The 24,332-nt window shown below is 43.8% G+C and overlaps 3 protein-coding genes across 7 annotated transcripts; 2 read left to right on the plus strand and 1 right to left on the minus strand.

Annotated features, from left to right (window-relative positions):
* The first annotated feature begins 10,293 nt into the window (after positions 1-10,293).
* Positions 10,294-13,329, plus strand: LOC136450910 (PTI1-like tyrosine-protein kinase 3). The gene is made up of 6 exons (XM_066451593.1): positions 10,294-10,430; positions 10,585-10,835; positions 10,945-11,071; positions 11,180-11,453; positions 12,307-12,439; positions 13,174-13,329. The coding sequence occupies exons 1-6, from the start codon at positions 10,340-10,342 to the stop codon at positions 13,327-13,329; spliced, it is 1,032 nt and encodes a 343-aa protein (XP_066307690.1). The 5' UTR covers positions 10,294-10,339.
* A 94-nt stretch (positions 13,330-13,423) lies between these two features.
* On the plus strand, positions 13,424-16,095 carry LOC136453777 (uncharacterized). Its single transcript, XM_066454327.1, has 3 exons — positions 13,424-13,891; positions 13,972-15,539; positions 15,613-16,095. Exons 1-3 carry the CDS (start codon positions 13,424-13,426, stop codon positions 15,836-15,838), a joined length of 2,262 nt encoding a protein of 753 aa, XP_066310424.1. The 3' UTR covers positions 15,839-16,095.
* A 902-nt stretch (positions 16,096-16,997) lies between these two features.
* On the minus strand, positions 16,998-24,015 carry LOC136450911 (CMP-sialic acid transporter 3-like). 5 transcript variants are annotated; one of them, XM_066451595.1, is made up of 16 exons: positions 23,850-24,015; positions 23,560-23,770; positions 22,817-22,933; positions 22,552-22,608; positions 22,119-22,196; positions 21,919-21,963; positions 21,550-21,609; positions 21,226-21,348; positions 20,605-20,682; positions 20,416-20,485; positions 19,849-19,956; positions 19,270-19,403; positions 19,116-19,186; positions 18,051-18,096; positions 17,912-17,975; positions 16,998-17,475 (listed from the first exon to the last, which is right to left on the minus strand). In XM_066451595.1, the coding sequence occupies exons 2-15, from the start codon at positions 23,716-23,718 to the stop codon at positions 17,925-17,927; spliced, it is 1,197 nt and encodes a 398-aa protein (XP_066307692.1). In that variant the 5' UTR covers positions 23,719-23,770; positions 23,850-24,015; the 3' UTR covers positions 16,998-17,475; positions 17,912-17,924. The 5 variants fall into 5 exon arrangements, with proteins under 5 accessions (XP_066307692.1, XP_066307693.1, XP_066307691.1 ...); XM_066451596.1 differs by having other exon boundaries at positions 16,998-17,478; XM_066451594.1 differs by having other exon boundaries at positions 18,051-18,099.
* Positions 24,016-24,332: the final 317 nt, after the last annotated feature.

A 24,332-nucleotide genomic window follows, 5' to 3' on the forward strand; every position in this document is an offset into this window, starting at 1 on the left:
ATCGAAGAAACGAGAGGGAAAACAAGAAGGAACAAAAGGAGCTCGTGAAGAACACCAAAATCACATCAAGAACACAACTAAATCATGAATCCCGGAGGACATACGGTGGTTACGGCCACCGATTCCTTCAAAACCAAGTCATAATTTGAGTTGTGGACCTCTCTCATACATGGAAGCAAACTAGAGGAAGAAACCCTAAAGGAGAAAATGAAAACTGGAGGAGGTGAGGGAGATGGGGGCTCCCTCATCCTATTTAACAGGGCTATTACACATTCCCAGTTTTGCCCCTGGATACAAATGAGTTGAACCGCTAAGCCCAAGGGCGTTGTTGTCCAACCCGGTGTACTCTTGATCCGACGGCCACCGCGCCTTCTCACCGGTAGCTTCGCCTTGACGCGAACTCCCCGATGCCGCCACGTGCCGTCCGTCCCTCCTCGGAACCTCCGCCCGGGTTTTGAGGCCCAAACCCGTAAACCGTCCATCCGATGGTTTTGAGGCCCAAACCATCAAACCGTCCGCGAGTAGCGTACTCCATACGCGTCCCCCGCCATCCGACGCGTGTCACCGCCGTCCTCGACCGGCCGGCCCGCCAAGTCCTCCTGAGCCTCGCTCGACTCACGCGTCCGCCGTCTTGACCCGGTCAACACCGTCACTCCATGTCTTCTTGCACTTGTCGATGTCCCAAGTGTCAGCCACCATGGCTAGTCACCCGGCCTCTGGGTCCCTCGGTCCAAGCCTCACGTCCGTCCTTCACCGCTCCCGGTCTGTCGGCACGGCACGTCCTCCTTGACCTTCACCTCGTCGTCGACCACCACATCCGAGCTCCACACCTGCACAACACAAGCCAAAAGACATGTCGCACACATAGCTTTCGCCATGGTAGGGTTAGTCACCACTCAACCTACTTCGTGGATCACATTGACAATCACTCATCACAAAACGAACACACAAGGGTACTTGTCAACCTTGTGTTCGCAATCTCCCCCTTGATGAGTGCATTGTCAACACCAATACACGAACAGCTTGAGCAAAAGAAAAAGAAGAAGAAGAGAAAAGAAAGAACTCACCCAAATGACCAAAAGCCAAAGAAAAGCAAAAAACTGGGTCATTTGAAGGTGAGCAAAACTTGGTCCCCAAAGACATGGGCAACGGCTCGACGCAACCAAGTAAAACAAAACTAGCCCTCAAGAAGAGGCAACGGGCTCAACACCACTAGCAAAGCTCGAAAAACCGAAAAACTGCTAGACCCTCCAGAAGAGGCAAAGGCTCAACACATCTAGCAACACACCTCAAATGCAAAACTGCTAGACCCTCCAGAAGAGGCAAAAGCTCAACACATCTAGCAACACACCTCAAATGCAACTTCCCCTGAACAAGTGCAATCTCTCTCAAATGAATGCATATCGCTCAACTTTAGGTGACATTGTGAGTGTGGAAACTTCTCCCCCTTGTTGACACATGCACTTATCAAGCTAGAGCCCAAAGATTGCATCTTCCCCTCAAATTATGCTATGAATGCAGAAATGCACGAATGCAGAAGCTTCAAGATTATAGTAAGTAGATTGAAAAGAGGCTCTAGTTGATGCTGTCATGTATATATAGCAACACATACAAGTGCTAGCAAATGCTCAAAGTGACCAAATGAGACGAAATATGGCATTTAAGCAATTTTGATCAAGTTTGAGCAATTTTAAAAGAGGGTTCACCACCAAAGGAGCACATAGCAAAAATAGACAGGAGATCGACCTTGTGCTACACATGTATGCAAAGTGAACTACCCCAAACAAAGTTCACACATCATGTCATGAGACAAACTTGTGGTTTGATCAAATTTTAGACACCAATTGAAATTTATCAGAGTTATGCAGCTTATTACCAAAGTTTGTCAGACAAGTGTGTGCGGGAGGTTATCTGTGCCACCAAAACCTGACTTAGCGACCATGTCAAGCCTATGCCAAAAGCAATCAGAAGCTTAAGACAATGATCTCGGTATCCATTACAGAGCTCAAGTTCACCAATAAGTGCAATTTGGAGCTGTCTCGATACTCTGACATAGGATAGTACAGACCCATCCCGATCTTTTCAATTCACTTAGTTTGATTTTCAAGTTTTAGCACAAATTCAAGTTTCTCAAGCAAGTGTGTAACTCAAAGTATGAGCCGTAGCAACTAAGCATATACATGAAGCAAGAAAAAGGATCTCAACACATTCTACACATGCTAGTGCCACAAGTAGTGGTGAACACATTTCATGTTTCAACAAGTTTTAATCAAGTTCACAGTTTGGAAAATAAGCTTAGCTCATAACATGCATCAATTGATCATGAGGAGCCTAAGCCAAAAGCACATCATGTATATCCATAACATCCCCAACAAGAGCATAGTGTCAATCTAGCTACTATAAGGATGAAGCTCAGGATGCAATATGATACATGATGATATGATATGCAAGTATGATATAAAAACAAAAACAAAGACTAAACTACAAAGAAAAGCAAAACTAGAATACAACAACCAAAGTTCCCCTCCTCTAAAAAGGGAAACAAACTCCAAGCTCCCCTCGCAAGCGAGCAAACTGGGCTTGGTCAAGTGGTTTGGTGAAGATATCTGCGAGCTGGTTTTGGGTATTAATGTGGTGCAGATCAATATCACCTTTCTCATAGTGGTCACGCAAGAAGTGAAAGCGAACTTCTATGTGCTTTGTCTTTGAGTGAAGGACTGGGTTTTTGGCTACACTTATGGCGCTGGTGCTGTCACAATACAAAGGCACTCGCCTAAACTCTAACCCAAAGTCTCTCAGAGTAGCTATCATCCAAAGCAACTAGGAACAACAAGCAGCAGCAGCAACATACTCAGCTTCTGTGGTGGATTGGACAATGCTAGACTGCTTGCGAGAAGACCAAGACACAAGAGAAGATCCAAGAAACTGACAAGTCCCCGAAGTGGACTTCCTCTCAACACGACAACCAGCATAATCCGCATCAGAATACCCACAAAGAGAAAGGGAGGAGGAAGCTGAAAACCAAAGACCAAACTCGGGTGTGAAACGAAGGTACCTGAGGATCCGCTTGATGGCTTGACGATGAGACGTGCGCGGAGAAGACTGAAAACGCGCGCACAAGCAGACTGCGAATTGGATGTCCGGTCTCGTCGCCGTTAGGTACAGCAGGGACCCGATCATGCTTCGGTATTCCTTCTGGTCCACTGCTTCTCCCTCCTTGTCCTCATCCAGGGCCGTCGTGGTTGACATGGGCGTCGAAAGAGGCTTGGCCTCACCCATATCAAATTTCTTGAGCACGTCCTTGGTGTACTTGCCTTGGTGCACGAACGTCCCCTCACGAGTTTGCTTGATTTGCAGCCCAAGGAAGAAAGTCAATTCGCCCATCATGCTCATCTCAAATTCCCTGCTCATAGTATCTGAAAACTTGACAACAAGAGCATGAGAAGAGCCACCAAAGATTATATCATCCACGTATATCTGAACCAAAAGGATGTCTGTGCCTTGCTTGAGGAGGAACAGAGTCTTATCTACGGAACCCATCCTAAAACCCTTATCAAGCAAGAAAGCTTTCAAACGCTCATACCAGGCTCTCGGGGCTTGTTTCAAACCATACAAGGCTTTGTGGAGTTTAAAAACATGGTCGGGGTACTTTGGATTTTCAAAGCCAGGGGGTTGCCTCACATAAACCTCTTCCTCTATGTACCCATTCAAGAAGGCACTCTTTACATCCATCTGATACAGCTTGAACCCTTTCGAAGCTGCAAAAGCTAAAAGAATCCTAATGGCTTCTAGACGGGCAACAGGAGCAAAGGTTTCTTCATAGTCTATTCCCTCTTTTTGGCAAAAACCCTGAGCCACTAATCTCGCCTTGTTTCTCACCACCACCCCATCCTCACTCTGCTTGTTCTTGTAAACCCACTTTGTACCTATGGGGTGGCACTCTGGTGGAGGTGGAACTAAAACCCACACTTGGTTCCGCTCAAAGTTCTCTAACTCCTCATGCATAGTATTAACCCAATCGGCATTAGATATTGCGTGTCCAATATCTCGAGGCTCAAAAGAAGCTACGAAAGCAGAATGAGCGAAATGGGAAATATGATAAGACTTGGAACGCGTTACCCTTTTGTCGATGTCGCCGATCATGGTCTGAGGAGGATGGCGTCGCTGGATATGTCGAGGTGCACCCAAAGACGAAGTCGCCTCCCCCTCATCCACAGCTGGGGCCTCCTCAGTCGATTGAGGAAGCGGCTCGCACGGACCCCATGAAGTAGAGGTGGAGGGCTCGGGGCCGTGAGCCGAAGTGGTCGAAGCTGGCTCGATCGGGGCAGCCGGTTGAGATGGCTTGGGATCATCCCAATCGACGTCATCGTCATCCTCAACAAAAATGCTATCACCCATCTCTTCATCACCTGCACGTTCAAAGACCGAAATAGAAGAGGGCATGGTTTCGTCGAAGGTGACTTCACAAGTCTCCACAACACGGTTAGTCTCAAGATTAAGCACACGGTACGCATGTGAATGAGAAGCGTAACCGAGAAATATACCGTCCGAAGATCTAGATTCAAACTTGTCAAGATTACCTTGCTTAAGAATGAAGCACCTACAACCGAAGACTCGAAGATGACTCACCTTGGGTGGACGCCCAAACCGCAATTCGTAGGATGTCTTCTTTAAGAAAGCACGAAGAAAAATGCGGTTTGAAACATGGCAGGCGGTGTTGATGGCTTCGGCCCAGTAACGCCTAGGAGTCCTATGCTCATCGAGCATCGTCCTGGCCATTTCAACCAAAGTCCGATTTTTGCGCTCAACAACACCATTCTGCTTGAGGGACATAGGGCGAAGAAAACTGATGTTCAAGACCCAAGGAAGCACAAAAGGTGTCAAACTGAGAGTTTTTGAACTCAGTGCCATTGTCACTGCGGATAGCTCGTATGGCATTCTTTGGTAACTCAGTTTGCAACCTCAAGATCAAGTCACGAGCATGAGAAAACGCTTCGTCCTTGCCCTCCATGAAAAACACCCAAGAATAACGAGAAAAATCATCCACGATCACTAGAACGTACCACTTCCCTCCCTCTGACCGAACCCGAGCCGGACCAACAGTGTCCATATGGAGTAGCTCACCGGGTCTCGTGGTCATGACCTGAGTCACTGGAGGATGGGAAGCAGCCACCATCTTTCCGTGGCGACAGGGATGGCATACCAGATCCTTCTCAAACTTAAGTTTGGGCAATCCTCGGATCATGTCAAGAGAACTCAACCTCACTAGGAGATCGAAGCTCAAGTGACCAAGTCTCCTATGCCACTTCCACAAATCAGAAGAAGATCCGGCAACCAAACAGCGAGAAGAACCGAAAGACTGAGAGAAATCAGCTCTGAAAACTCGGCCGAAAGGAACGATCTGACACACTAGATGTCCCTGAGAATCGAGCACACGAGAAAGTCCAGTCTTAAAGCGCACCTCAAACCCATCTTGAAGGAGTTGCGAAACAGAGAGCAAATTAAAATGCAGGCTTAAAACCAAAGCAACGTCCTTCAAGATAAAAGACTCATTGACCCGAATGGTCCCACGAGACAGCACCTTACCTTTGCTATTGTCCCCAAATGTGATGTACTCCTTGTATTGCATGGGGTCGAGGCTGGAGAACCATTTGGAACTTCCGGTCATGTGGCGCGAACAGCCGGAATCAACAAGCCACGTGTTCTCCAGGCCTCCGCTCTGCATCAATAGAAAGACAGGGGGTGAGCAAATGGCACAACACTGGGGTTAGTGAAATGAGGAGAATACCAGTGTTGAGTCATTTGCCCTGGAAAAGTGTTAGGAAAAACACCATACATGCCATGTCCCATTAGAGAGAAGCGATCACCACGTGGGGGAAAACGTGGTCCGCTAGGAGTGTGGGACTGAAAGCCACGGTCGCGAGGTCCAGAGTCATATAGATCATGACTTGGGCCACGCCGGGCACGACCACCACGTGGTCTCGCCACCTGAGGCCTAGCACCTTGAGGCATTGCACCTCTAGGCCTAACACTGTGCCTCTGAACAGGCGGTACATGTACGCCATGGGGAGGACGGTACATGTTCCGGTTGTTCAACTCGTACTCACGCCGCTCATCTCTCTTCCTCCTAAAGCAAAACTCAGCCAAATGACCATCTCTATGGCAATAGTCACAGTGGTACCTCACCTCTCTCTTGGATGGTGGTTGACTCACTCTCTTGTGGATGTGGTTCACTCTCTGAGGCTTTTTGGCTTTAGGAAGGGGTGCACTAGAGATGTTGGGTAGAGTATCGAGTGAGTTCCGAAAGTGGTTCGGTTTGGGAACCCAAACTTGCTTGGATGGTGGAGCTTTTGGTGGTTCTTCAAACACACCATCTTTGATCATAGGCTTGGTAGACTCTGGTGGAGGGATCCTGATCAATTTGGGAGTGTTGGTGGGTTTCTCACTTGGGTTCAAACCACTATGTTCACCAACCTTGCCATAGACATGCTCACCCTTCCCACCTATAGCAAAGCCTACTCCCGATGAGTCAGTTCCCCGCCTGAACTGGCTCACCATCATGCCCAACTGGGGCTCACTGCACGACACCCAGCTCAAGATGGATCGAAGTTGTGTGTTTTCTTCCTCGGTTCCCATCTTGTCGTGCCTGCAGGACTCAAGCTCCAACACCAAAGCTTCACATCGAACACATGTAGTGGTGATGCTATCTAAGTTGGCCTTCTCAAACTCAGCAAGTTTGGCAACCTTCTCTGCCAACTCAGATTGCAAGCCTGAGCAGGACTTGCACGCACCGAGCAACCCAGAACGAGACTTCAACTCATCACATTCATCAAGCAAAACAGCATACTTGGATTGCAAGTCAGAGAGGTTAGACATGTGTATAGCGCACTCATCGCACTCCTCCTCCTCTGACACCACTACACCACTCTTGGCAAGCTCCAACTCCTTCAAAGCAACCTCTAGCTGGTCCTTAAACTCTTTTCTCTCGCGGGCAGCACGCTTAAGCAACTTATCTTGACTCATCAATGTATCATTCATAGTATCAAGCTCAAGCATAAGTGAGTCAAGTGTGGGCGGTACCTCGTTTTCGTCGTCGTCGACGTCGACGTCCTTTTTGAGCTTTGCTCCACCGTCAACCGCCATAGTGCAAAACCCACCACGGTTTGCACCGACGACAAAGCAGAGACCGTTGAGCTTGTCTTCGCGCTTCTTCTCGGACTCATCGTCGGTCGAGGGACAAGAAGAGTGATCATCGTCGGAGTCGTCGTCGAGGTCGCTGAGGGAGGCGAGGAAGGCGCGTTCTTGAGCTTTGGCCTTCCTGCGGTACGCCTTCTTGATCGCCTCCTTGTCGAAACCGCCCTTGGCCTTGTGCTTGCCAGAGGTGTAGTCGCGCTTATCCTTGCGCTTGCCGGAGTCGTACTTGTTGATGAAGGGCTTCTTCTTGGGGCAGTGCGCGACGAAGTGGTTCGGATCTCCACATCCATAGCATCCCTCCTTCGGGCCACCACTGCGTCGGCGATTCAAACGGTTGTTGTGAAACCGAGAGAACCGACTGATGACGAGTGCCAACTCATCATCCCCAAGAGACTCCAGCTGCTCCTCTGTGACTGACATCAAGCACGACAAAGAGAAAGAAGCTTGTGAAGGGTTAGTCAATGAACTTGAACCACTACCTGAGACCAAAGCCATGGTTGGTGCAGAGGGATTCTTGAGCTTGGCTTGGGTTTGGTAGTCGATCTCTGTGGACTTGAGCTTGCTGAAAAGCTCGTCAACAGTGAGGGTGTCGTAGTTGGCGGACTCGATGATCGCCGACACCTTCACATCCCATACCTTTCGATCAAGGGCATAGAGAAGCTTGAGCGCCCTCTCATGATCACTATAAGGTAGGTTGGCCTTGTTCGCTTTCATTTTGTTGACGATAGTCTGAAAGCGGGAAAACATGGCATCGATGGACTCGCCATCAAGCTGAGAGAAGTTCTCGTACTCGCGCTTGTACGTCTCGTAGAGTCTGGTCTTGACCTATGTGGTCCCCTCGTGATAGCTCTGAAGCCTCACCCAGATCTCTCGAGCTGTAGTACAATCGGAGACACGCTCGAACTCAGAAAGCGAAAGACTCGAGAAAAGCACACTGCGAGCTTTGCTATTTGCGTTGTGCCGATCCTTGTGATCCTGGGTGGTACGGGCCGCGGTAGGGAGCACAACGTAAGTAGCATCCTCGCAAATTTCCCAGACGAGCCAATCAATCCCCTGGAGATGCGCAGACATGCGGATCTTCCAATAAGGATAGTTTGACCCATCGAAGTGCGGTGGTTTGCCAGAACCACGCTCCATGTCGCCTTCGTGGATCACGGACCGATTAAGGTGGAATGATCCTTAACCGGCTCTGATACCAATTGAAGGACCGGAAACGGCGACCAGAGGGGGGGGTGAATGGGAGCCTCAAATTTCTTTCGAAATCTTCGACCACTGTCCCAACATCAATCCCCAAAAAGCATACACGAAAGACTTGATGACCACGACCCTAGAGAAGGGTGGATGCTCCCTCAGAACACAGCGGGTCACCACAGAGCAAACGGAACACAGATCAAAGCCCAAACGAGCAAACTCCCAAAAGAAATCAGCACTGCTCCTGCAAATATCGGACACGTCCGGTATTATATCGGACACGTCCGGTATTTTCCGGACACGTCCGGTATGATATCGGACACGTCCGGGATTTTCAGCAGCAAGCTGACCAAAAGAGAAAAATCCAAAACCCCATCAAACGGTGTCCAAAAATCATGAAATTTTAACCATAGCTCTTTAGACACCAAGGGAAGGTCTCCACAAAATTTCAGCTCAAAACTCCAAAGTGAGAAATATCGGACACGTCCGGTATGATATCGGACACGTCCGGTATGAACGAGCAGTTTCTCGGGAAAAATTAAATCAAGCCATAACTTGATCAAATCAACTCCAAATGACTTGAAATTTTGCACAAGAGTTCACAAGCGAGTAGAAAGGCAACCTCTAAAAGATCATAGCCCGAGACAAACTCTAACTCCGTGAATCGAAGGAATTGAAGAAAACCCCCAAGAAATAGGTCAAGAACTAAAATTGCCCGGATCTGCGATCTCGTGAGGAATTAGTGGATTTCCTTCGGTGGAAAGCTTCTACTCATGTCACTGATCGATCCAAGGCAACAAGAACGAACCAAAACCATCCCAAATCGAAGAAACGAGAGGGAAAACAAGAAGGAACAAAAGGAGCTCGTGAAGAACACCAAAATCACATCAAGAACACAACTAAATCATGAATCCCGGAGGACATACGGTGGTTACGGCCACCGATTCCTTCAAAACCAAGTCATAATTTGAGTTGTGGACCTCTCTCATACATGGAAGCAAACTAGAGGAAGAAACCCTAAAGGAGAAAATGAAAACTGGAGGAGGTGAGGGAGATGGGGGCTCCCTCATCCTATTTAACAGGGCTATTACACATTCCCAGTTTTGCCCCTGGATACAAATGAGTTGAACCGCTAAGCCCAAGGGCGTTGTTGTCCAACCCGGTGTAATCTTGATCCGACGGCCACCGCGCCTTCTCACTGGTAGCTTCGCCTCGACGCGAACTCCCCGATGCCGCCACGTGCCGTCCGTCCCTCCTCGGAACCTCCGCCCGGGTTTTGAGGCCCAAACCCGTAAACCGTCCATCCGATGGTTTTGAGGCCCAAACCATCAAACCGTCCGCGAGTAGCGTACTCCATACGCGTCCCCCGCCATCCGACGCGTGTCACCGCCGTCCTCGACCGGCCGGCCCGCCAAGTCCTCCTGAGCCTCGCTCGACTCACGCGTCCGCCGTCTTGACCCGGTCAACACCGTCACTCCATGTCTTCTTGCACTTGTCGATGTCCCAAGTGTCAGCCACCATGGCTAGTCACCCGGCCTCTGGGTCCCTCGGTCCAAGCCTCACGTCCGTCCTTCACCGCTCCCGGTCTGTCGGCACGGCACGTCCTCCTTGACCTTCACCTCGCCATCGACCACCACATCCGAGCTCCACACCTGCACAACACAAGCCAAAAGACATGTCGCACACATAGCTTTCGCCATGGTAGGGTTAGTCACCACTCAACCTACTTCGTGGATCACATTGACAATCACTCATCACAAAACGAACATACAAGGGTACTTGTCAACCTTGTGTTCGCAGTATGCACTCTACTGGCACGACAGGCTTCTCTTCAGTATTGTCTGCGTTAACATACGTGATGCATGATGTCCAAACGTCTGCAGTGATAAATGTGTTCTCCTGATGACATATTTCTGGTTTGCAGAATAGGTGTAAATTAGACTAAGAGGTAGCAATGTGGCGCCGCTGTTGCTGCAATTGCCAAGTGGATGAATCCGATCAGCGTGGAAATGATCATGTCAAGGCCACAACCAACGACATTGATGGTATGTTCGTTTAAGTGTACTTGGATCATCTGCTCCTATATTCTTAACTTGCTGCCAGTTACTGAAAATGTGAACCATCTTCGTGCTGCTGTTTTTGAAATTCCCTTTTCTAACATCTACAGAGAATTTGTTGTCATTGTATCCTTTTCTTCAGGGGTGACCAAGGGGTTGAAAGATTCTGCTACTGGAAAAGTCGAGCCGCACAATGCTGCTCCCCCTATCAATATCCCTGTTCTATCCTTGGATGAACTAATAGAAAAGACCGATGACTTTGGTTCAACAGCTTTGATAGGTGAAGGTTCTTATGGGAGAGTGTACTATGCGATTCTTGATAATGGAACAAAAATGGCAGTAAAGAAACTTGATTCTACTGAAAATGAACCCACTACCGAATTCTTGACCCAGGTTGGTGTTGTCATTGATTATTAATCATGGGGGTTTCTCTTTTGTTATTTAGTAGTGCTAATGTGTTATGGGTTCCTAATCGAAAAATGATGCTTACTTCTGATGCTAGGTTTCATTGGTTTCAAGGTTGAAACATGAAAACTTTGTTGACATGTTGGGGTACTGTATGGAGCGTAATCTTCGCATAGTAGCCTATGAATTCGCCACCATGGGTTCTCTGCATGACGTTCTACATGGTATGATTTTGCATATCCTCTGCAATTTGTTGCACAACTCCACACTTAATTGAATACTGTAGCTTCAACTGATAATTTGCAATTTCGTTTTTGAATTCATGTCAATAGGAAGAAAAGGAGTTCAAGGTGCTCAACTGGGCCCAGCGCTTGATTGGATGCAGCGAGTGCAAATTGCTGTTGGTGCTGCAAAAGGACTTGAATATCTTCATGAGAAAGTTCAGCCTTCCATTATCCATAGGGATATTAGATCAAGTAATATCCTCTTGTTTGAAGACTTCAAGGCAACGATAGCAGACTTTAATCTCTCAAATCAAGCACCAGATATGGCTGCCCGGTTGCATTCAACTCGTGTCTTGGGAACCTTCGGATATCATGCCCCAGAGTAAAAATCCTTTTTTTAAAGTAACTATATTTTGTAATATGTTGCTTAACTTCAGTTGTGCTTTCTACTTTTGCATGTGTTGTCTGATTAATATTTTAGTATATCAGCAAGCTGGGTGGTGTTTATTTCTAAGTTGTCTGATTAATTTTCAAAAATTATGCCTTGTTATTTCTAAAGTTGAAGATTTGTTTCATATATTTGTAGATAAGCTGTTTCTAGGACATAAAGGAACACATTAGAAATCAATCATATCCTTAATATTGTAGCTTTCCAACTTTCAGGCACTTCACATGAATAGTTTAATTTCTTTAGCGTTTAGCCTTTGTCCATTGGATAGCAAGCCACATTTTGCCAAGTATATGAAGACCACCTGTGGACCACGTTAGCTATTTCGTTTTGCTGTAATTCTATCCCAGAAAGTTATATGAAAACCACTTGCTTGGAGCTAATAGTGCAACCTGTCCTGTTCCCGAAAGTATGGTATGGATCCCTTGCGCCAGGTGACTACTCCATGACTGTTCTTGAGACAGACTGGGCGGCAGGCCACCGAGTTTCACATTCTTGCTTAAATCTTTACCTCATTCCATAGGGAAAAATGAGATTATTTTTACATAGCACTCATAGATTAGGAAAAAAATTAACATTACAGCTCAGTCCATGGCAATCTTGAATCTTTTGTTCTATTTTTTGCTGCTACCAGCCAATTATTTCCTGAACTACGAGCAAGCTACAATCTGATACTCTCCAGCTAGCAGCAACTAATTTGATAATAGGCATTGTTTTTTAGATTCTTGATTGAAGTAACGCTGTTGTCTGATCAATCTACAATTTGACTTGAGGTTTGATTCTGCAGGTATGCAATGACTGGTCAACTAACCCAGAAAAGTGACGTATATAGCTTTGGCGTAGTTCTTTTGGAGCTTTTGACAGGTAGAAAGCCAGTAGACCATACAATGCCTAGAGGCCAGCAAAGCCTGGTAACTTGGGTATGTTCACTTGCTAACTTTCTCCTTTTTTTTCTTTTTGCAGTTAGATGTGAATTTATATCTAATTAGTAGTGTCTACAATAGAGAAGGAACAAATTGTATACGTTTGTAATGGTGTTTCTTAACAAGTTAATTTAGTGCCAGAGGGTCCAAGCTTTGTATCATTTATGGTTTGTGTGTATGGTATCATGTGGGTATTCATCAACTAGATAATAATGTCTTCTGTTAATCCCAAAGCCAGAGTTTTTATCAATGGTTTTTGAGTGGCAATAAATGCGATGATGATGAACTTGAACATCATGTATCAAATATCTTAGTAGAATAGAGAGGAAATCTGAAGTATCAGACATGTCTTCAGAGTTAGTGGATCCAATCGCTTTCCAACAGAACAGCCCCTTTTTTTTCCTCTCGTACATACAGGAGAGCTGTGTATGATTATTATATTAAGAATAAGGAGTCTAGGCACTCATGATTCATGAACAGCCCTTAACTGTGAGAATATTCTAGCTGTGATCTATGGAGAGTGAACCACTGCTGGACCTGAAGTTCTCAGGCTCCTCAAAAGTGACTTCAGCACAACACTAGTTATTTCAAAGGAGTTTATCTGCTGCATAGGCTGCAGTTCTTTGCTATCTGAAAGAATCTACCAGATCATCATACTTCACATTGTGTGCCCTCAAAACACAATGAAGAATAAAACAGCGCCTCATTGATAATGCCTTCTGATTCTGCAGGCTACACCAAGGTTAACTGAAGACAAGGTGAAGCAGTGTGTAGATCCACGGTTGATGTGTTGCCAGGTCTTGCTAGGTGTATTTGATAATTCAGTATCTACTACTGATGACTATGCTGAGCTAGGAGCTAGAACCTCTGTGTGTTATTCCTCCTGATGATGACCAACCTAGCCAAGTGAATCCACCACAAAAGCCTGAGGCCCCTGAACCCAAAAAACACAATATAGAGGCTCCTGAACCCACAAAAAACATGCCAGGACCTACTGAAGCTACAACAAAGGAGCCAGACTTTGAGCCTGTTAGGGAGCCAGACATGTTTGATAATGAAGAGGAGTACGTGGGCGTTGATGATGAACACATCTATATCTCAGTACCACCTGCACAGCCAACCACAAATGCCACTGCAACACAACCAGTTGATGACAATTCTGATTATATTCCTGCTGAAGGAGGTGTTCCTCTTGAGGCAGAAGTTAATGATGCAGATCCTCAGGAGATAAATGTCCTTCATGATCCAGAAAATCCCAACATTGTGAAAGGTGCCTTGTTTCCTGATATCATAGCATTCAGGAAAGCTGTGAGGCACTATGCTGTGATCACTGGATTTGAATTTGCTGATGTGAAGACTGACAAGACCAGGTTCATTGCCAAGTGCAAAGCTGAGGGCTGCCCATGGAGAATACATGCATCAAGGATTTATGATGGCAAAACAATAGAGGTACAACCTGTGTATTCTTATTTTTCTATTGTAAACTGTTTTTGGTACACTTTTGTAACATGTATTCAATTTTGTTGCAGATTAAAGTATTGCCTGCTGAGCATAACTGTCCTACTACAAAGCTGAGAGAAGGAAAAATGGCAACACAAGACTGGTGTGCTAGCAGGTTGACAGAATGGCTCAAGAAAAATCCAAACAAAGGTGCCAAGGATGCTAGGGACAAACTGGAAGATGATTATGGGATCAAGTTGAAGTATTCTAAGGCATGGGCAGGTATGAAGCTAGCTCTTCAGCACATACATGGTAAATATGAGGAAAGTTTCCAATTGTTGGTGAACTGGAAAGCACAAATGGAGCTTAGTTCACCAGAAAGCATTGTAGAAATAGAGGTAGAAGGGAATAAGAAGAAGAGGTTCAAAAGGATTTTTGTAGCCTTAAAGCCTTGTGTAGATGGATTTTTGGTAGGTTGCAGACCATTTGTAGGGGTAGATGCCACATGCTTAAATGGTAAATACACTGGGCAGTTGGCTTTAGCTACTGCTGTAGATGGGCACAACTGGTTGTATCATCTGGCTTACGCCATTTTTGACTCAGAGACAGAGGACAATTGGAAATGGTTTATTGAGCAGTTGCATAAAGCTATAGGATCACCTGAAGGCCTAGTGATCTGTACAGATGCTTGTAAAGGTTTAGGAAGTGCAGTGGGAGCAGTGTTCCCGCAAGCTGAATACAGAGAATGCATGAGGCACTTGTATTCAAATTTCATGAAGCACTATCAGGGAGATGTCTTCACTGATCATTTGTATCCAGCAGCAAGAAGCTACACAGAGGGGCTGTTCAAGTGGCACATGCAGAAGATATTTGATGTTGCACCAGATGCCATAGAATTCCTGGAGCAGCATCACAACAGACTGTGGTACAGATGTGGGTTTTCAGATAAGAGTAAATGTGACTACTTGACCAACAATGTATCCGAGAGCTGTAATGCTCAGATCAGGCACATGAAAGGACTGCTGCTGCACGAATTGGTTGATGGCCTGAGAGAGCTCATCATGGAGAAGAGGTTTTTGAGGAGGAAGATTGCTAGGGAAATGCGTGATGGTATACTCCCTAATGTCATGAAGGAGTTGAATGCTATCAGCAATAATCTCAAAGTGGTTAAGGTATCAAGTAGTGATGAAGACGTGGCTGAAGTGACACTTCTGGACAACTGGAACAATCAGAGGAGACACACAGTTGATCTCCAACATCATTCATGTTCATGCAGAGAGTGGCAGCTCACAGGCAAGCCCTGCAAGCATGCATTAGCTTGGATACTGTCCAATAGGGGAATGAAAATAGAAGATTATGTGCATGAATATTATTCTGTACCAAGATTTAGGGCTGCTTATGAAGGAAGAGTAGAGCCTTTTCCAGACAGAACACAGTGGCCTGTGGTGGATCTTGGGTTCACAATATTTCCACCCTTGCTAGGAAGACCACCAGGCAGACCAAGAGTACAGAGAATTAGGGGCTGCCTTGAAGGGAAAGCGAACAAGAAAAAGGTGAAGTGCAAAAGGTGTGGTGACTTCGGTCACTTTGCCAAGACTTGCAAATTTGCTGAGGTTGACTCCGATGGAGAAATTAGGGGCAGATCACAGAACAAGAGGTTAGTGACTCATTCTCAAAGCATTTCTTGTGCATTCTGTACTGAACCTAGTGCTAACCACTATACTATGCAGGAAACGGCAACAAGATGATGACACTGCTGGGCCATCAGAGGTGAAGAAGAAGAAGACAGCACAAAAGAAGAAAAAGAGTCCCAAAAGGAAAAAGACGCCCAAGAAGAAGAAGACTCCAGTGAAGAAAAAGCAACAGAAGGCTACCGCCGCACCACAGCCTAGAGTTGTCACGAGCTTGTCACAGTTCCTTAATACCCAACTCACTGCTCACGTCACCGATTCCTGAATCTTAATGTCGAGTGCTTTTGATGGTTGCTGTGTGTAATCAGGCTGTGATTGTGAACCTGTAATAAGGCCATGCTTTTGAACTAGAAATCAGGCCGTGCTTTTGAATTTTATTAATCAGGCCATGCTTTGTTCAGTTAAAGTCCTGTGAACTTTATCCATTTAAAGTCATGTGAACTTTGTATTCAGTTAAAGTCCTGTGAACTTGTAGTCAGTTAAAGTCCAGGCACTAGTCTGTGAACTTGTTATCAACTTATCTGTGACCTTTTATGGCATATGCTTTGTTCAGTGTGTTCAACTTGTTATCAAATTATCAGAAGTTTTCAACTTGTTATCAAATTATCTATGACCTTTTTATGTCATATGCTTTGTTCAGACGGGTCAGCTGGGCAATCCAATGCAAAATACAGGTCAGCTGGACAGCCAGGCACGGTATCGCCCAAGGAGCGGATGCTGCAGGCAATGTGACGTGCGGCGGAGGTGCTGCGGCGACTGGACAGGGGCAATACGGGCCATACTAAACATGTTGCCGTATACGAACGCCTGAAAGCCTACTTAATGGCATGAATCACGTTTCACGGGAATTACAATGGCATATTTACAATATCACGAATTGCAATGGTATATTTCTAAACTCGAAGAGTTACAATGGCAGCGTTCGAATTAACCCTATTTGTTAACCAGGAAGTTGTATTTGATTTGGACATATAGTTCAGTCTCCTTTGCAATGTCTATTAGGTTGCAAATATGAGAGGCAACAGCTTGGATACTACGGACATTTGATTGATTCACCTCTCAGATTTCAATCACTAACTGCATGGAGGACGTCTTTAGTACTGCAGTAACAACTTTGCATCTGCGGTTCTACAGCATGTCAACAATGTTCATATTCATCTCTCTGGAGATGCCAGTATCAAGGACTAGTGAAATATTCAGTGATCAACATTGAAACTGTATTGCAAAGATGCGGAATTGTAGAAAACCCTTCTTTTGGTGTCACAAACAGTAATGGAATCACCCAGTGATTCATATATGCTCGAAGCAAATACTGTAACGGTAATTCATTCCGCTGTGAATCGAAAGACACGCAAAGCAAAAAAAAAAAAAAAAAAAAAAAAAAAAACGCAGCAATTAGTCGTTTCGCTGTAATTCGAAAGACATGCAAAGCTCAGTAATCAGTAAACACGTCACAGTATCTCTCATGCAACACGCAAATACAGGAATGAAATCTCTGGTTGGCACGCACCATCAGAAACGAACTGATATTTACATTGGTGCCGCAAATAAAATGACACTCATAGAACCACGGCTGATGGCTGTATCAACTTACAAGAGAAAAAAAAAATGGTGGTGACTTTATTCCTCACTGTTCTTATCACATTAGTTTTACCACCCACTGGCTAGAGGTATCGGCTCATCCATCCAAAGACCATTACTCTATTATAATCTACTTCACGAAGCTCGTCACTCTGCCGCCGAATATGCATATATCCTCTACTCCGCCAACAGCATGGCAGCAATGTGGCTTTAGAGACAATTAGGTCAAATCTGCTAAAAAATACTCTTTTCCTCTGTCATGGAGGAGCCATGTTGTAAGATAGTCAAGGTACATGCTGCTCTGTTGAAGAAACAGTGCGCCTGCTGTCAGAAATGGAAGAGTTTAATTCAGAGATGTTATGGATGTTGTGCACTTGTTAAAAGGATAGCACACATCTTTGTAACAATCGGCAATTATTTCCTCCATTCCAAATTATAGTTCATTTTGGCTTTGTACTAAGTCAAACTACTCTAACTTTGACTAAGTTTTTAGAAAATATTAATATATAAAAGTCCAAATAAATACACTATCAAAATGTCTTTTTGTTTTCCTCTTAACACAGATACACAACTCTCATGCATGTTCAAGAAAAAAATCTTTGGAGAATTTAACAAAACTAATTTGATGTTTTAAATATTGGTGCATTTTTCTATACGCATGGTCAAAGTTAGAAACTTGATTTAGGAAAAGCCAAAGTGAACTATAATTTGGAATGGGAGTACAATCTACTACAGTAGAAAGCAAGGGGAGAACCACCTCTTCTACAAAATCATACAGGAAGAAGTGGCTGCCTCTCGTCAGATCCATGGCGGTGTTTAGCCTTCATGTAGAATGACCATTAGTTATGAAGAAGTATGAAACAAACCACCTGAAATTCTAGGCAGTAGTTATTTACCTCACTTGCCACTGAATCAGGCACATTGACATAACTAGGTTCCTTTCTGCTGAGCATCATAAAAAATGTATGTTGTTAACAAACATGAAAGTCCATTAAATGCAATAAGATGCACTACACCAAGTTTTTGGAAAACAAGAAATGCCACCCGATGGTGGTAGATGACAGAATGGACCTCAAGAACTGTTCCAAATATCTAATTTTCATGGTATGGAAAGGGTGTGAAAACCTTACCCAAAGCACAAACTACTCTAAAAGGAGCACCTGAGCACAAGACTTTAAAGGCTTGCCTTGAATGTACCTAAAAGATAAAGATGCTACTTCGAAATGGACAGACTACCGAGGAACCGCTACTACATACCACGCTGACCAACATATGGCCACCAAAGAGGAGGCAAACCATGTGATCAACACCACAACATCAGCTACCTGATCAAACTATGAAAGTAGGAATTGTCATCTTTATCCCTTCTATATATCTTGTTCCGACTGTTAGAGATATGTGTGTGTTTGTATATTCCCATATGTATAAGGGCCTTTCTGCTATTGTACATGTACACATCATATTGGGCTTCAGCCCCTTCTACTGAATATAGTGTCCATTCAATCCTAACATGGTATCAAAGCCAGAGGTCTCGAGTTCGAGTCATGGCAGAGGCTTCATTTCTGCCTCCACCCCCTTTATTTCCACGTTTGCGCCTTCATCTCTGGCTGCACGTGGGCTTACGTTTGCGCCTTCGTCTCTGGCTGCACGTGAGTGGGGGCGTTGAAGTGTATAGGTGGATTTCCTACCTCGTCCCAACGCCTTAAGCTTTTGGGTTCATTTGGTTAGTGCAGTCCACTCTAACATCGACGGTCGACCACATGGATATAAACAAAAAAGCCTACACAAGTCATTGGGTTCACTTTGGCCCTCATGGAAAGGACCTATGTGAACGAGGCAAATGAACTCATTTGGAGGACTTAACCAAACTTAATATTTTAGTCAAAGTGACAGACTATAGACCCGACCCGGTGCAGGAGCAAGCACAACTACAGTATAATCGACAATATGATATGACAAACCTGTGATCGTGGGCTTCAGCCATTTCAACTTTGCTGCTAGGCACTTCGTCCTTAATTTGGTTAGAAAGATACTGAAAAAGAATAAATAAAATAAATTTTAGTAGTAGAAAAACTTCAACACTATTGAATCAATGCAAGGGGAAAAGCAAGTTACCTGATGCATAGATACGATTACTATTGAAATTCCAAGAACAAAATTAATCGTCAGTGTGTGGCCAAACAATACAGCAGAAGCTACTCCAGTGAAGATAGTAGCAATTGTCGATGAGTACTTCTTCAAAATTGTATCTGCATTCACCATTGATTTGCTTAAAGATAAATGTAGTCCACATGCAAAAACTACTACATACGTGTAGCAACCAACACGGAAATGTACTGATTTAGCTTATTCATGTACATGTACAAATTTTTTTCTTCAGATATGTAGAAGAATTGAACACCTTTATACTAAGAAGAAGAATACCATCCATATTACAAACCAAAAAAAAAGCAGAACTGCCACAGAGATAAGCACGCGTGGCACAAACAGGATATTTGACCAACCACTAATAAATGTGCAATCTTTTACCTCCTAATAAATGTCCATGATGCATGCTCATGCAAGGTAATCTTTTATGGGTACATCCATGCAAGATAACAAGTTTTCAGAGATCCCTGTATGTGATATATACAGTGCCATTTAAAGAACATATTCAATAAGAACTAATGTTTTTTCTCTTTGCCGATAATATACCTGCATACTTGAAGAAAAATGATGACAGTATGCCCTGCGCAGCATTGTTGCAGATAAGAAACATTGTCGCTTTTGAGTGTCCTTCCAGAATGTTAAAGCTACTGGGCCCTGTAAAATGTACAGGACAACTGATTTCTTACAGAACCATCAAAGTACTTAATCACGTGAGAAAATATGTGGGCAACAGTTTCAACAGAATTTTGATATCCTGAGTCAAAGATTACCAGTTAAAGTTTAGTTTAGATATCTAAGAATTGGATGCCTTATCTTCTAGATATTATATTTACCGAGCCAATACATCAGATCAAGTTGTAAGGGTAATCTCTAAATCATGAAAAACACAAAGTTACAAGGACAAACCAAAATAACCTACCAAAAAAAAAATGATGACATCGAAAACCTACTAGTATTTTTTTTATTTATCTAAAAAAACTAGTATTTATATAGCCTTGAGTAATTGACAACTTTGCTCAACTCAATAGAACATTTTAAAACGACTTTACATTAAACTATGCAATAGCCAATAAGCACATTGTTTTCAAGTAGACATGCATTCTCAATAATTACCTTGGATGATGGCAGTGATCACAAGCCCAAGAAAGTTAAATATCGCACCATAACCATACAGAAACAAGTTCTGAAACCATGAGATAAAAATCACGATCAAATGGTAGCTTCACACAGATCATAAAAGCATTAGCAAGATAGCTTAGAATAGAATGCCAGGCCAAGAAAACTAACCAAATGGACACATACCTGAAGGTAAATACTGGTATCAAACTGGCTTTTAAGAGCCTTTTCATTGTAAACTGAAGCCAATGCGGGAACTGTTACCTGGTTTTGCATCAAGTTAGTATGAAATATCAAATGCCAAATTTATTTCTGCTATTTGCAATTTTCAATTTCAACTAAATGAGAAAAAAACACACATTGTCTCTATGTGAAGCAGTAATACTAGTAAATTAGTCCAAGAGTGCTTAGAGCCTATTGTTTCTCTCCAAAGGGCTAGCTAGTTCTGAATCCTTTAGTTGTGAATATTGTTGTTTTGGAAAGAGATAAATGAACCTTGATCAGTTATATGACTGAATAGAGAATGGCTGGAAGCCTGAAACCTGGAAGTGTCAAACAAAAGGGCTCAACAAAATGTCGAAGAGATGGAATGGTTGCAGAATCTATTAATATTATTACTACAGCTAATGTACAATGCAGATGCAACATTGTGCTGCAGTCAACTGACTGCAAGAGCACCATGCCTATTCTGTACACGAAAAAAAAGAGCTCACCAAGAAAAATTGAATGTTCCAAATTTCATGGGAGATGTGTTTTACAATGCATCAACATGTACATTACAATAATTATGAGAAAATCAGAACTTACAAAAAATAGTGTATATAGGTAGGCTCCAGCTGCAACAGGAAGACCTAGTGCACTAGAACCTTCTGGCAATGATTTCAGCTGATTAACAGATATTCCGATTAACAAAAGGGCAAGGGCCTCCCACTGTCAATATAGAAAAGGATGATGTCAACTAAATAGGTTGTTGAAGTCACTAAAATATCGTACACTCAGAGATTCCTATATGTTAGATACAAATTGTTAAGTACCAATTACTACAATTGGAATTACCCAATTTCAATAAAAATCTAGGTTTGCGTCACTTTTAAGTAGAAATAGACATAGGAAAACAAAGAGTATACTTGCCTGGATTATGGAAAATCGCCTCCGCATTATCATCTTTAGAAGCACAGCGATTACTAGAACCTGCAAATGTTACAATTCAGTATAGCATGAATACATGATTAGTGCCATGTGCAGCCAAACTCCAACAGATGAAACATCAAAACATAAACATGTATCAAGGTGGTGGCTAATAGATAATTTTAAAACAGGCGAAACAAAGAGTGCATGCCCAAGCCACCAAGTGCATATGCATGTACATACAGGCATTTGGCGAGTTGCATGCCCATGTCCTAACGTATGCATATTTGCAGGCATTCAAGTGCGCATATTCTAATAATCCTAACATTTTTTAAGAAAAGGTTAACATAATAATTAACCATAGTAGCATACCTTGAGATTACTCAGCATTTTCACGCTAGCAGGATTAAAATATAACTGCAAAAATCATAGGACTGGTAGTTAGAGAAGATGTACGAGATCCAAGTTAGGTCAATACAACTGTTAGAATCCACTACTACAGACAGATAAAGAACAGTAAAACCGGAGTACACCAAGTTCTGACCACTGGTGTGCTTAAAAAGATGTTTTACCTGCATTATGAACTTCAAATAGTTGTTGATAGCATAGAGAAAAGCAGGTACTGCAAGAAGAACATTATTCCGAGCAGCCTGGCCAGTGAAGAAGGATGGTTAGTGTGGCAGACATGATCACTAACTTTGTATGGTAATATTTCAGAGCAAATCAATGGAGACCTATGGACTACAAGAAGTAGTAAAAGATTCACTGTACAGTTTCTGTATATATGTTTAAATGAGCTTTCTAGTAAGCTGCGATATTATGCATCAAAATGACAGCATATGGCCAGGTAGTCAAGGTCCTATTCTCTTCAAAACTAGCACATATTTCCAACATATGGGTTTTCCAAGACCAAGAGAACAATAAACTCAAGATACAAATCAGGAAAGAACTGATCATATCCAAACTATAAACATGGCATGGTTTCAGTCTTGCAAATCATATTACCTGCATAAATATTGATACTGTGAAGAATGGCTTGTCTCCCACCTTTAGATGTCTAGCCTACAAAAGAAAAAACCAACTCAGTAAGAAAAGCAAAGATATCAGTGATAGCAGAAGTCTACAACACTCAGTGCTGAAATTAAATGTGAGAAATTTTAACATAACACTACACAAGAATAGCATTACCATTGCTATCGTTTCAGCTGCATCCAACAAAACAATATGAAAAAGAAAATGAATAGAAAGCAAAGAGCGGTAATGGAAATACCTGGATGAATAACATGACAATGGCAAAGATAATTTTTGTAATCTCTGTCAAGAAATTCACACTGATTGGGCTAAATTTGAATTTCCCATCCACTTTTGACATGTACACTAACATAGGCTACAAAAAAAACGAGGTAGAACTGTGTCAAGCAACTTTGAAAAAAAAAAGCACAACATAGCAAACAGACAGATGAAAGAACATGGTTATTATTTTGCAAAAAATACTAGGGCAGAACCACAGAAGTACTCCATCCCAATATCCAGACATATGGTACTCAGAAAAATGGGGACTAGAATGAATTCACTATGATTGATATCATGTACTCCATATTGATCATGATAATCAAATCCTCTCCTAGCAGTAGCAAATGAAATTAAGACCAGTGCTCAGGAGGCACATCCAAATTTGGGTGTGTATTCTAACAAATTCCGAAAAGAGAAAAAAAGTCTGACCATAACCGTCTGCAGCATCCGCACAGCCTGGTAAAAACACAGTCCCAGAACAATCATAGGCCCTGAAGCTCCAGACAATATTTTGAGAGTGTGCTACAGTACAGCTAGCCAAATTCACCTGGCTACAGACACATTCGTGGCATTATACTTTCACCTTGCTACTCAATTCGCCTCCTCATGCAGTAATCGCACCTATCAGGTGAAGTTCAACAGTCCTATGCAGCACACGGCGATTCGACACAGAACGCACTGATCAAAACCAACCAAATGCAGATGGGAAGCAGCCTTCACCTGGAGGCCAGCGAGGACGCAATCGCCGGAGACGAGGAGCACGTTTAGCGCGCGCTGCCGCGACGACACGGTGCTCCGATGGCTGTCGTACGCCTTCGACACCGCCGGCGGCACCGGCACCTTCGCATGGCACACGCTACATTCCACCTCCCCGTTCATTCCTGCCGCCTCCACCGCCTCAGGCTCGCCAAAACCCCGCGGTTCCAATCAGCTGCGCCAAAAAACGGCAGGAAAATCAGAGGAGAATCAGCAAAAATCGCGGGAAAAACCAGGAGCGAACCGGGACAAACCAGGAGAATGGTGGGAACTGGGAACCCTAGCCTCTGGTGCGCGCCCCCACCATGTGAGCTCGCGGGGACCGAGGCGATCGGGATTCGAAGCTCCTCGAAGGCGCGGTGGGCGAGGCCGCGAGGGAGAAGGGGCGAGGGAGGGCAATGCGGCAATGGGGAGCGGAGAGGGGAGCTGAAAATGTATATACAAAAATAATTAAATTATATTCCTATGGAATATGCCACGAGAACGGAAGAGTGGAGGGCTTTTCTGCAAGATTTCTTTTTTTTCAAATAAGCCCCTGTATTTTACTGTATTTTAAAAATATTTTTTATCACTGATGGTCCTATATAGCACTAGTTTTTTTTGTCATGTTTTATCCCTGCCCAAGCATAATGTAAGTGAGGCTTGTTTGGATACACAATAGATTCTAGAAGCTAGTTCAAAAAGTTGAATTGATAGAAACTAGGGCCCCGTTCGGCTTGTTGAATCTTGACTGAAAT

This window comes from Miscanthus floridulus, chromosome 5 (assembly GCF_019320115.1).
Source record: "Miscanthus floridulus cultivar M001 chromosome 5, ASM1932011v1, whole genome shotgun sequence".
Taxonomy (NCBI): Eukaryota; Viridiplantae; Streptophyta; class Magnoliopsida; order Poales; family Poaceae; genus Miscanthus; species Miscanthus floridulus.

Excerpts from the sequence above, each read along its gene's own strand:
- LOC136450910 (XM_066451593.1), top strand. The coding sequence starts at position 10,340 with ATGTGGCGCCGCTGTTGCTGCAATTGCCAAGTGGATGAATCCGATCAG. Across the intron at positions 10,431-10,584 it reads CACAACCAACGACATTGATG|GGGTGACCAAGGGGTTGAAA; the intron begins GTATGTTCGTTT and ends CCTTTTCTTCAG. Across the intron at positions 11,454-12,306 it reads TTCGGATATCATGCCCCAGA|GTATGCAATGACTGGTCAAC; the intron begins GTAAAAATCCTT and ends TTGATTCTGCAG.
- LOC136453777 (XM_066454327.1), top strand. The coding sequence starts at position 13,424 with ATGCCAGGACCTACTGAAGCTACAACAAAGGAGCCAGACTTTGAGCCT. Across the intron at positions 13,892-13,971 it reads ATGATGGCAAAACAATAGAG|ATTAAAGTATTGCCTGCTGA; the intron begins GTACAACCTGTG and ends ATTTTGTTGCAG. Across the intron at positions 15,540-15,612 it reads GGCAGATCACAGAACAAGAG|GAAACGGCAACAAGATGATG; the intron begins GTTAGTGACTCA and ends TATACTATGCAG.
- LOC136450911 (XM_066451594.1), bottom strand. The coding sequence starts at position 23,718 with ATGAACGGGGAGGTGGAATGTAGCGTGTGCCATGCGAAGGTGCCGGTG. Across the intron at positions 20,683-21,225 it reads ACCTATATACACTATTTTTT|GTAACAGTTCCCGCATTGGC; the intron begins GTAAGTTCTGAT and ends ATGCAAAACCAG. Across the intron at positions 19,404-19,848 it reads ATTTTTCTTCAAGTATGCAG|ATACAATTTTGAAGAAGTAC; the intron begins GTATATTATCGG and ends TGGTGAATGCAG.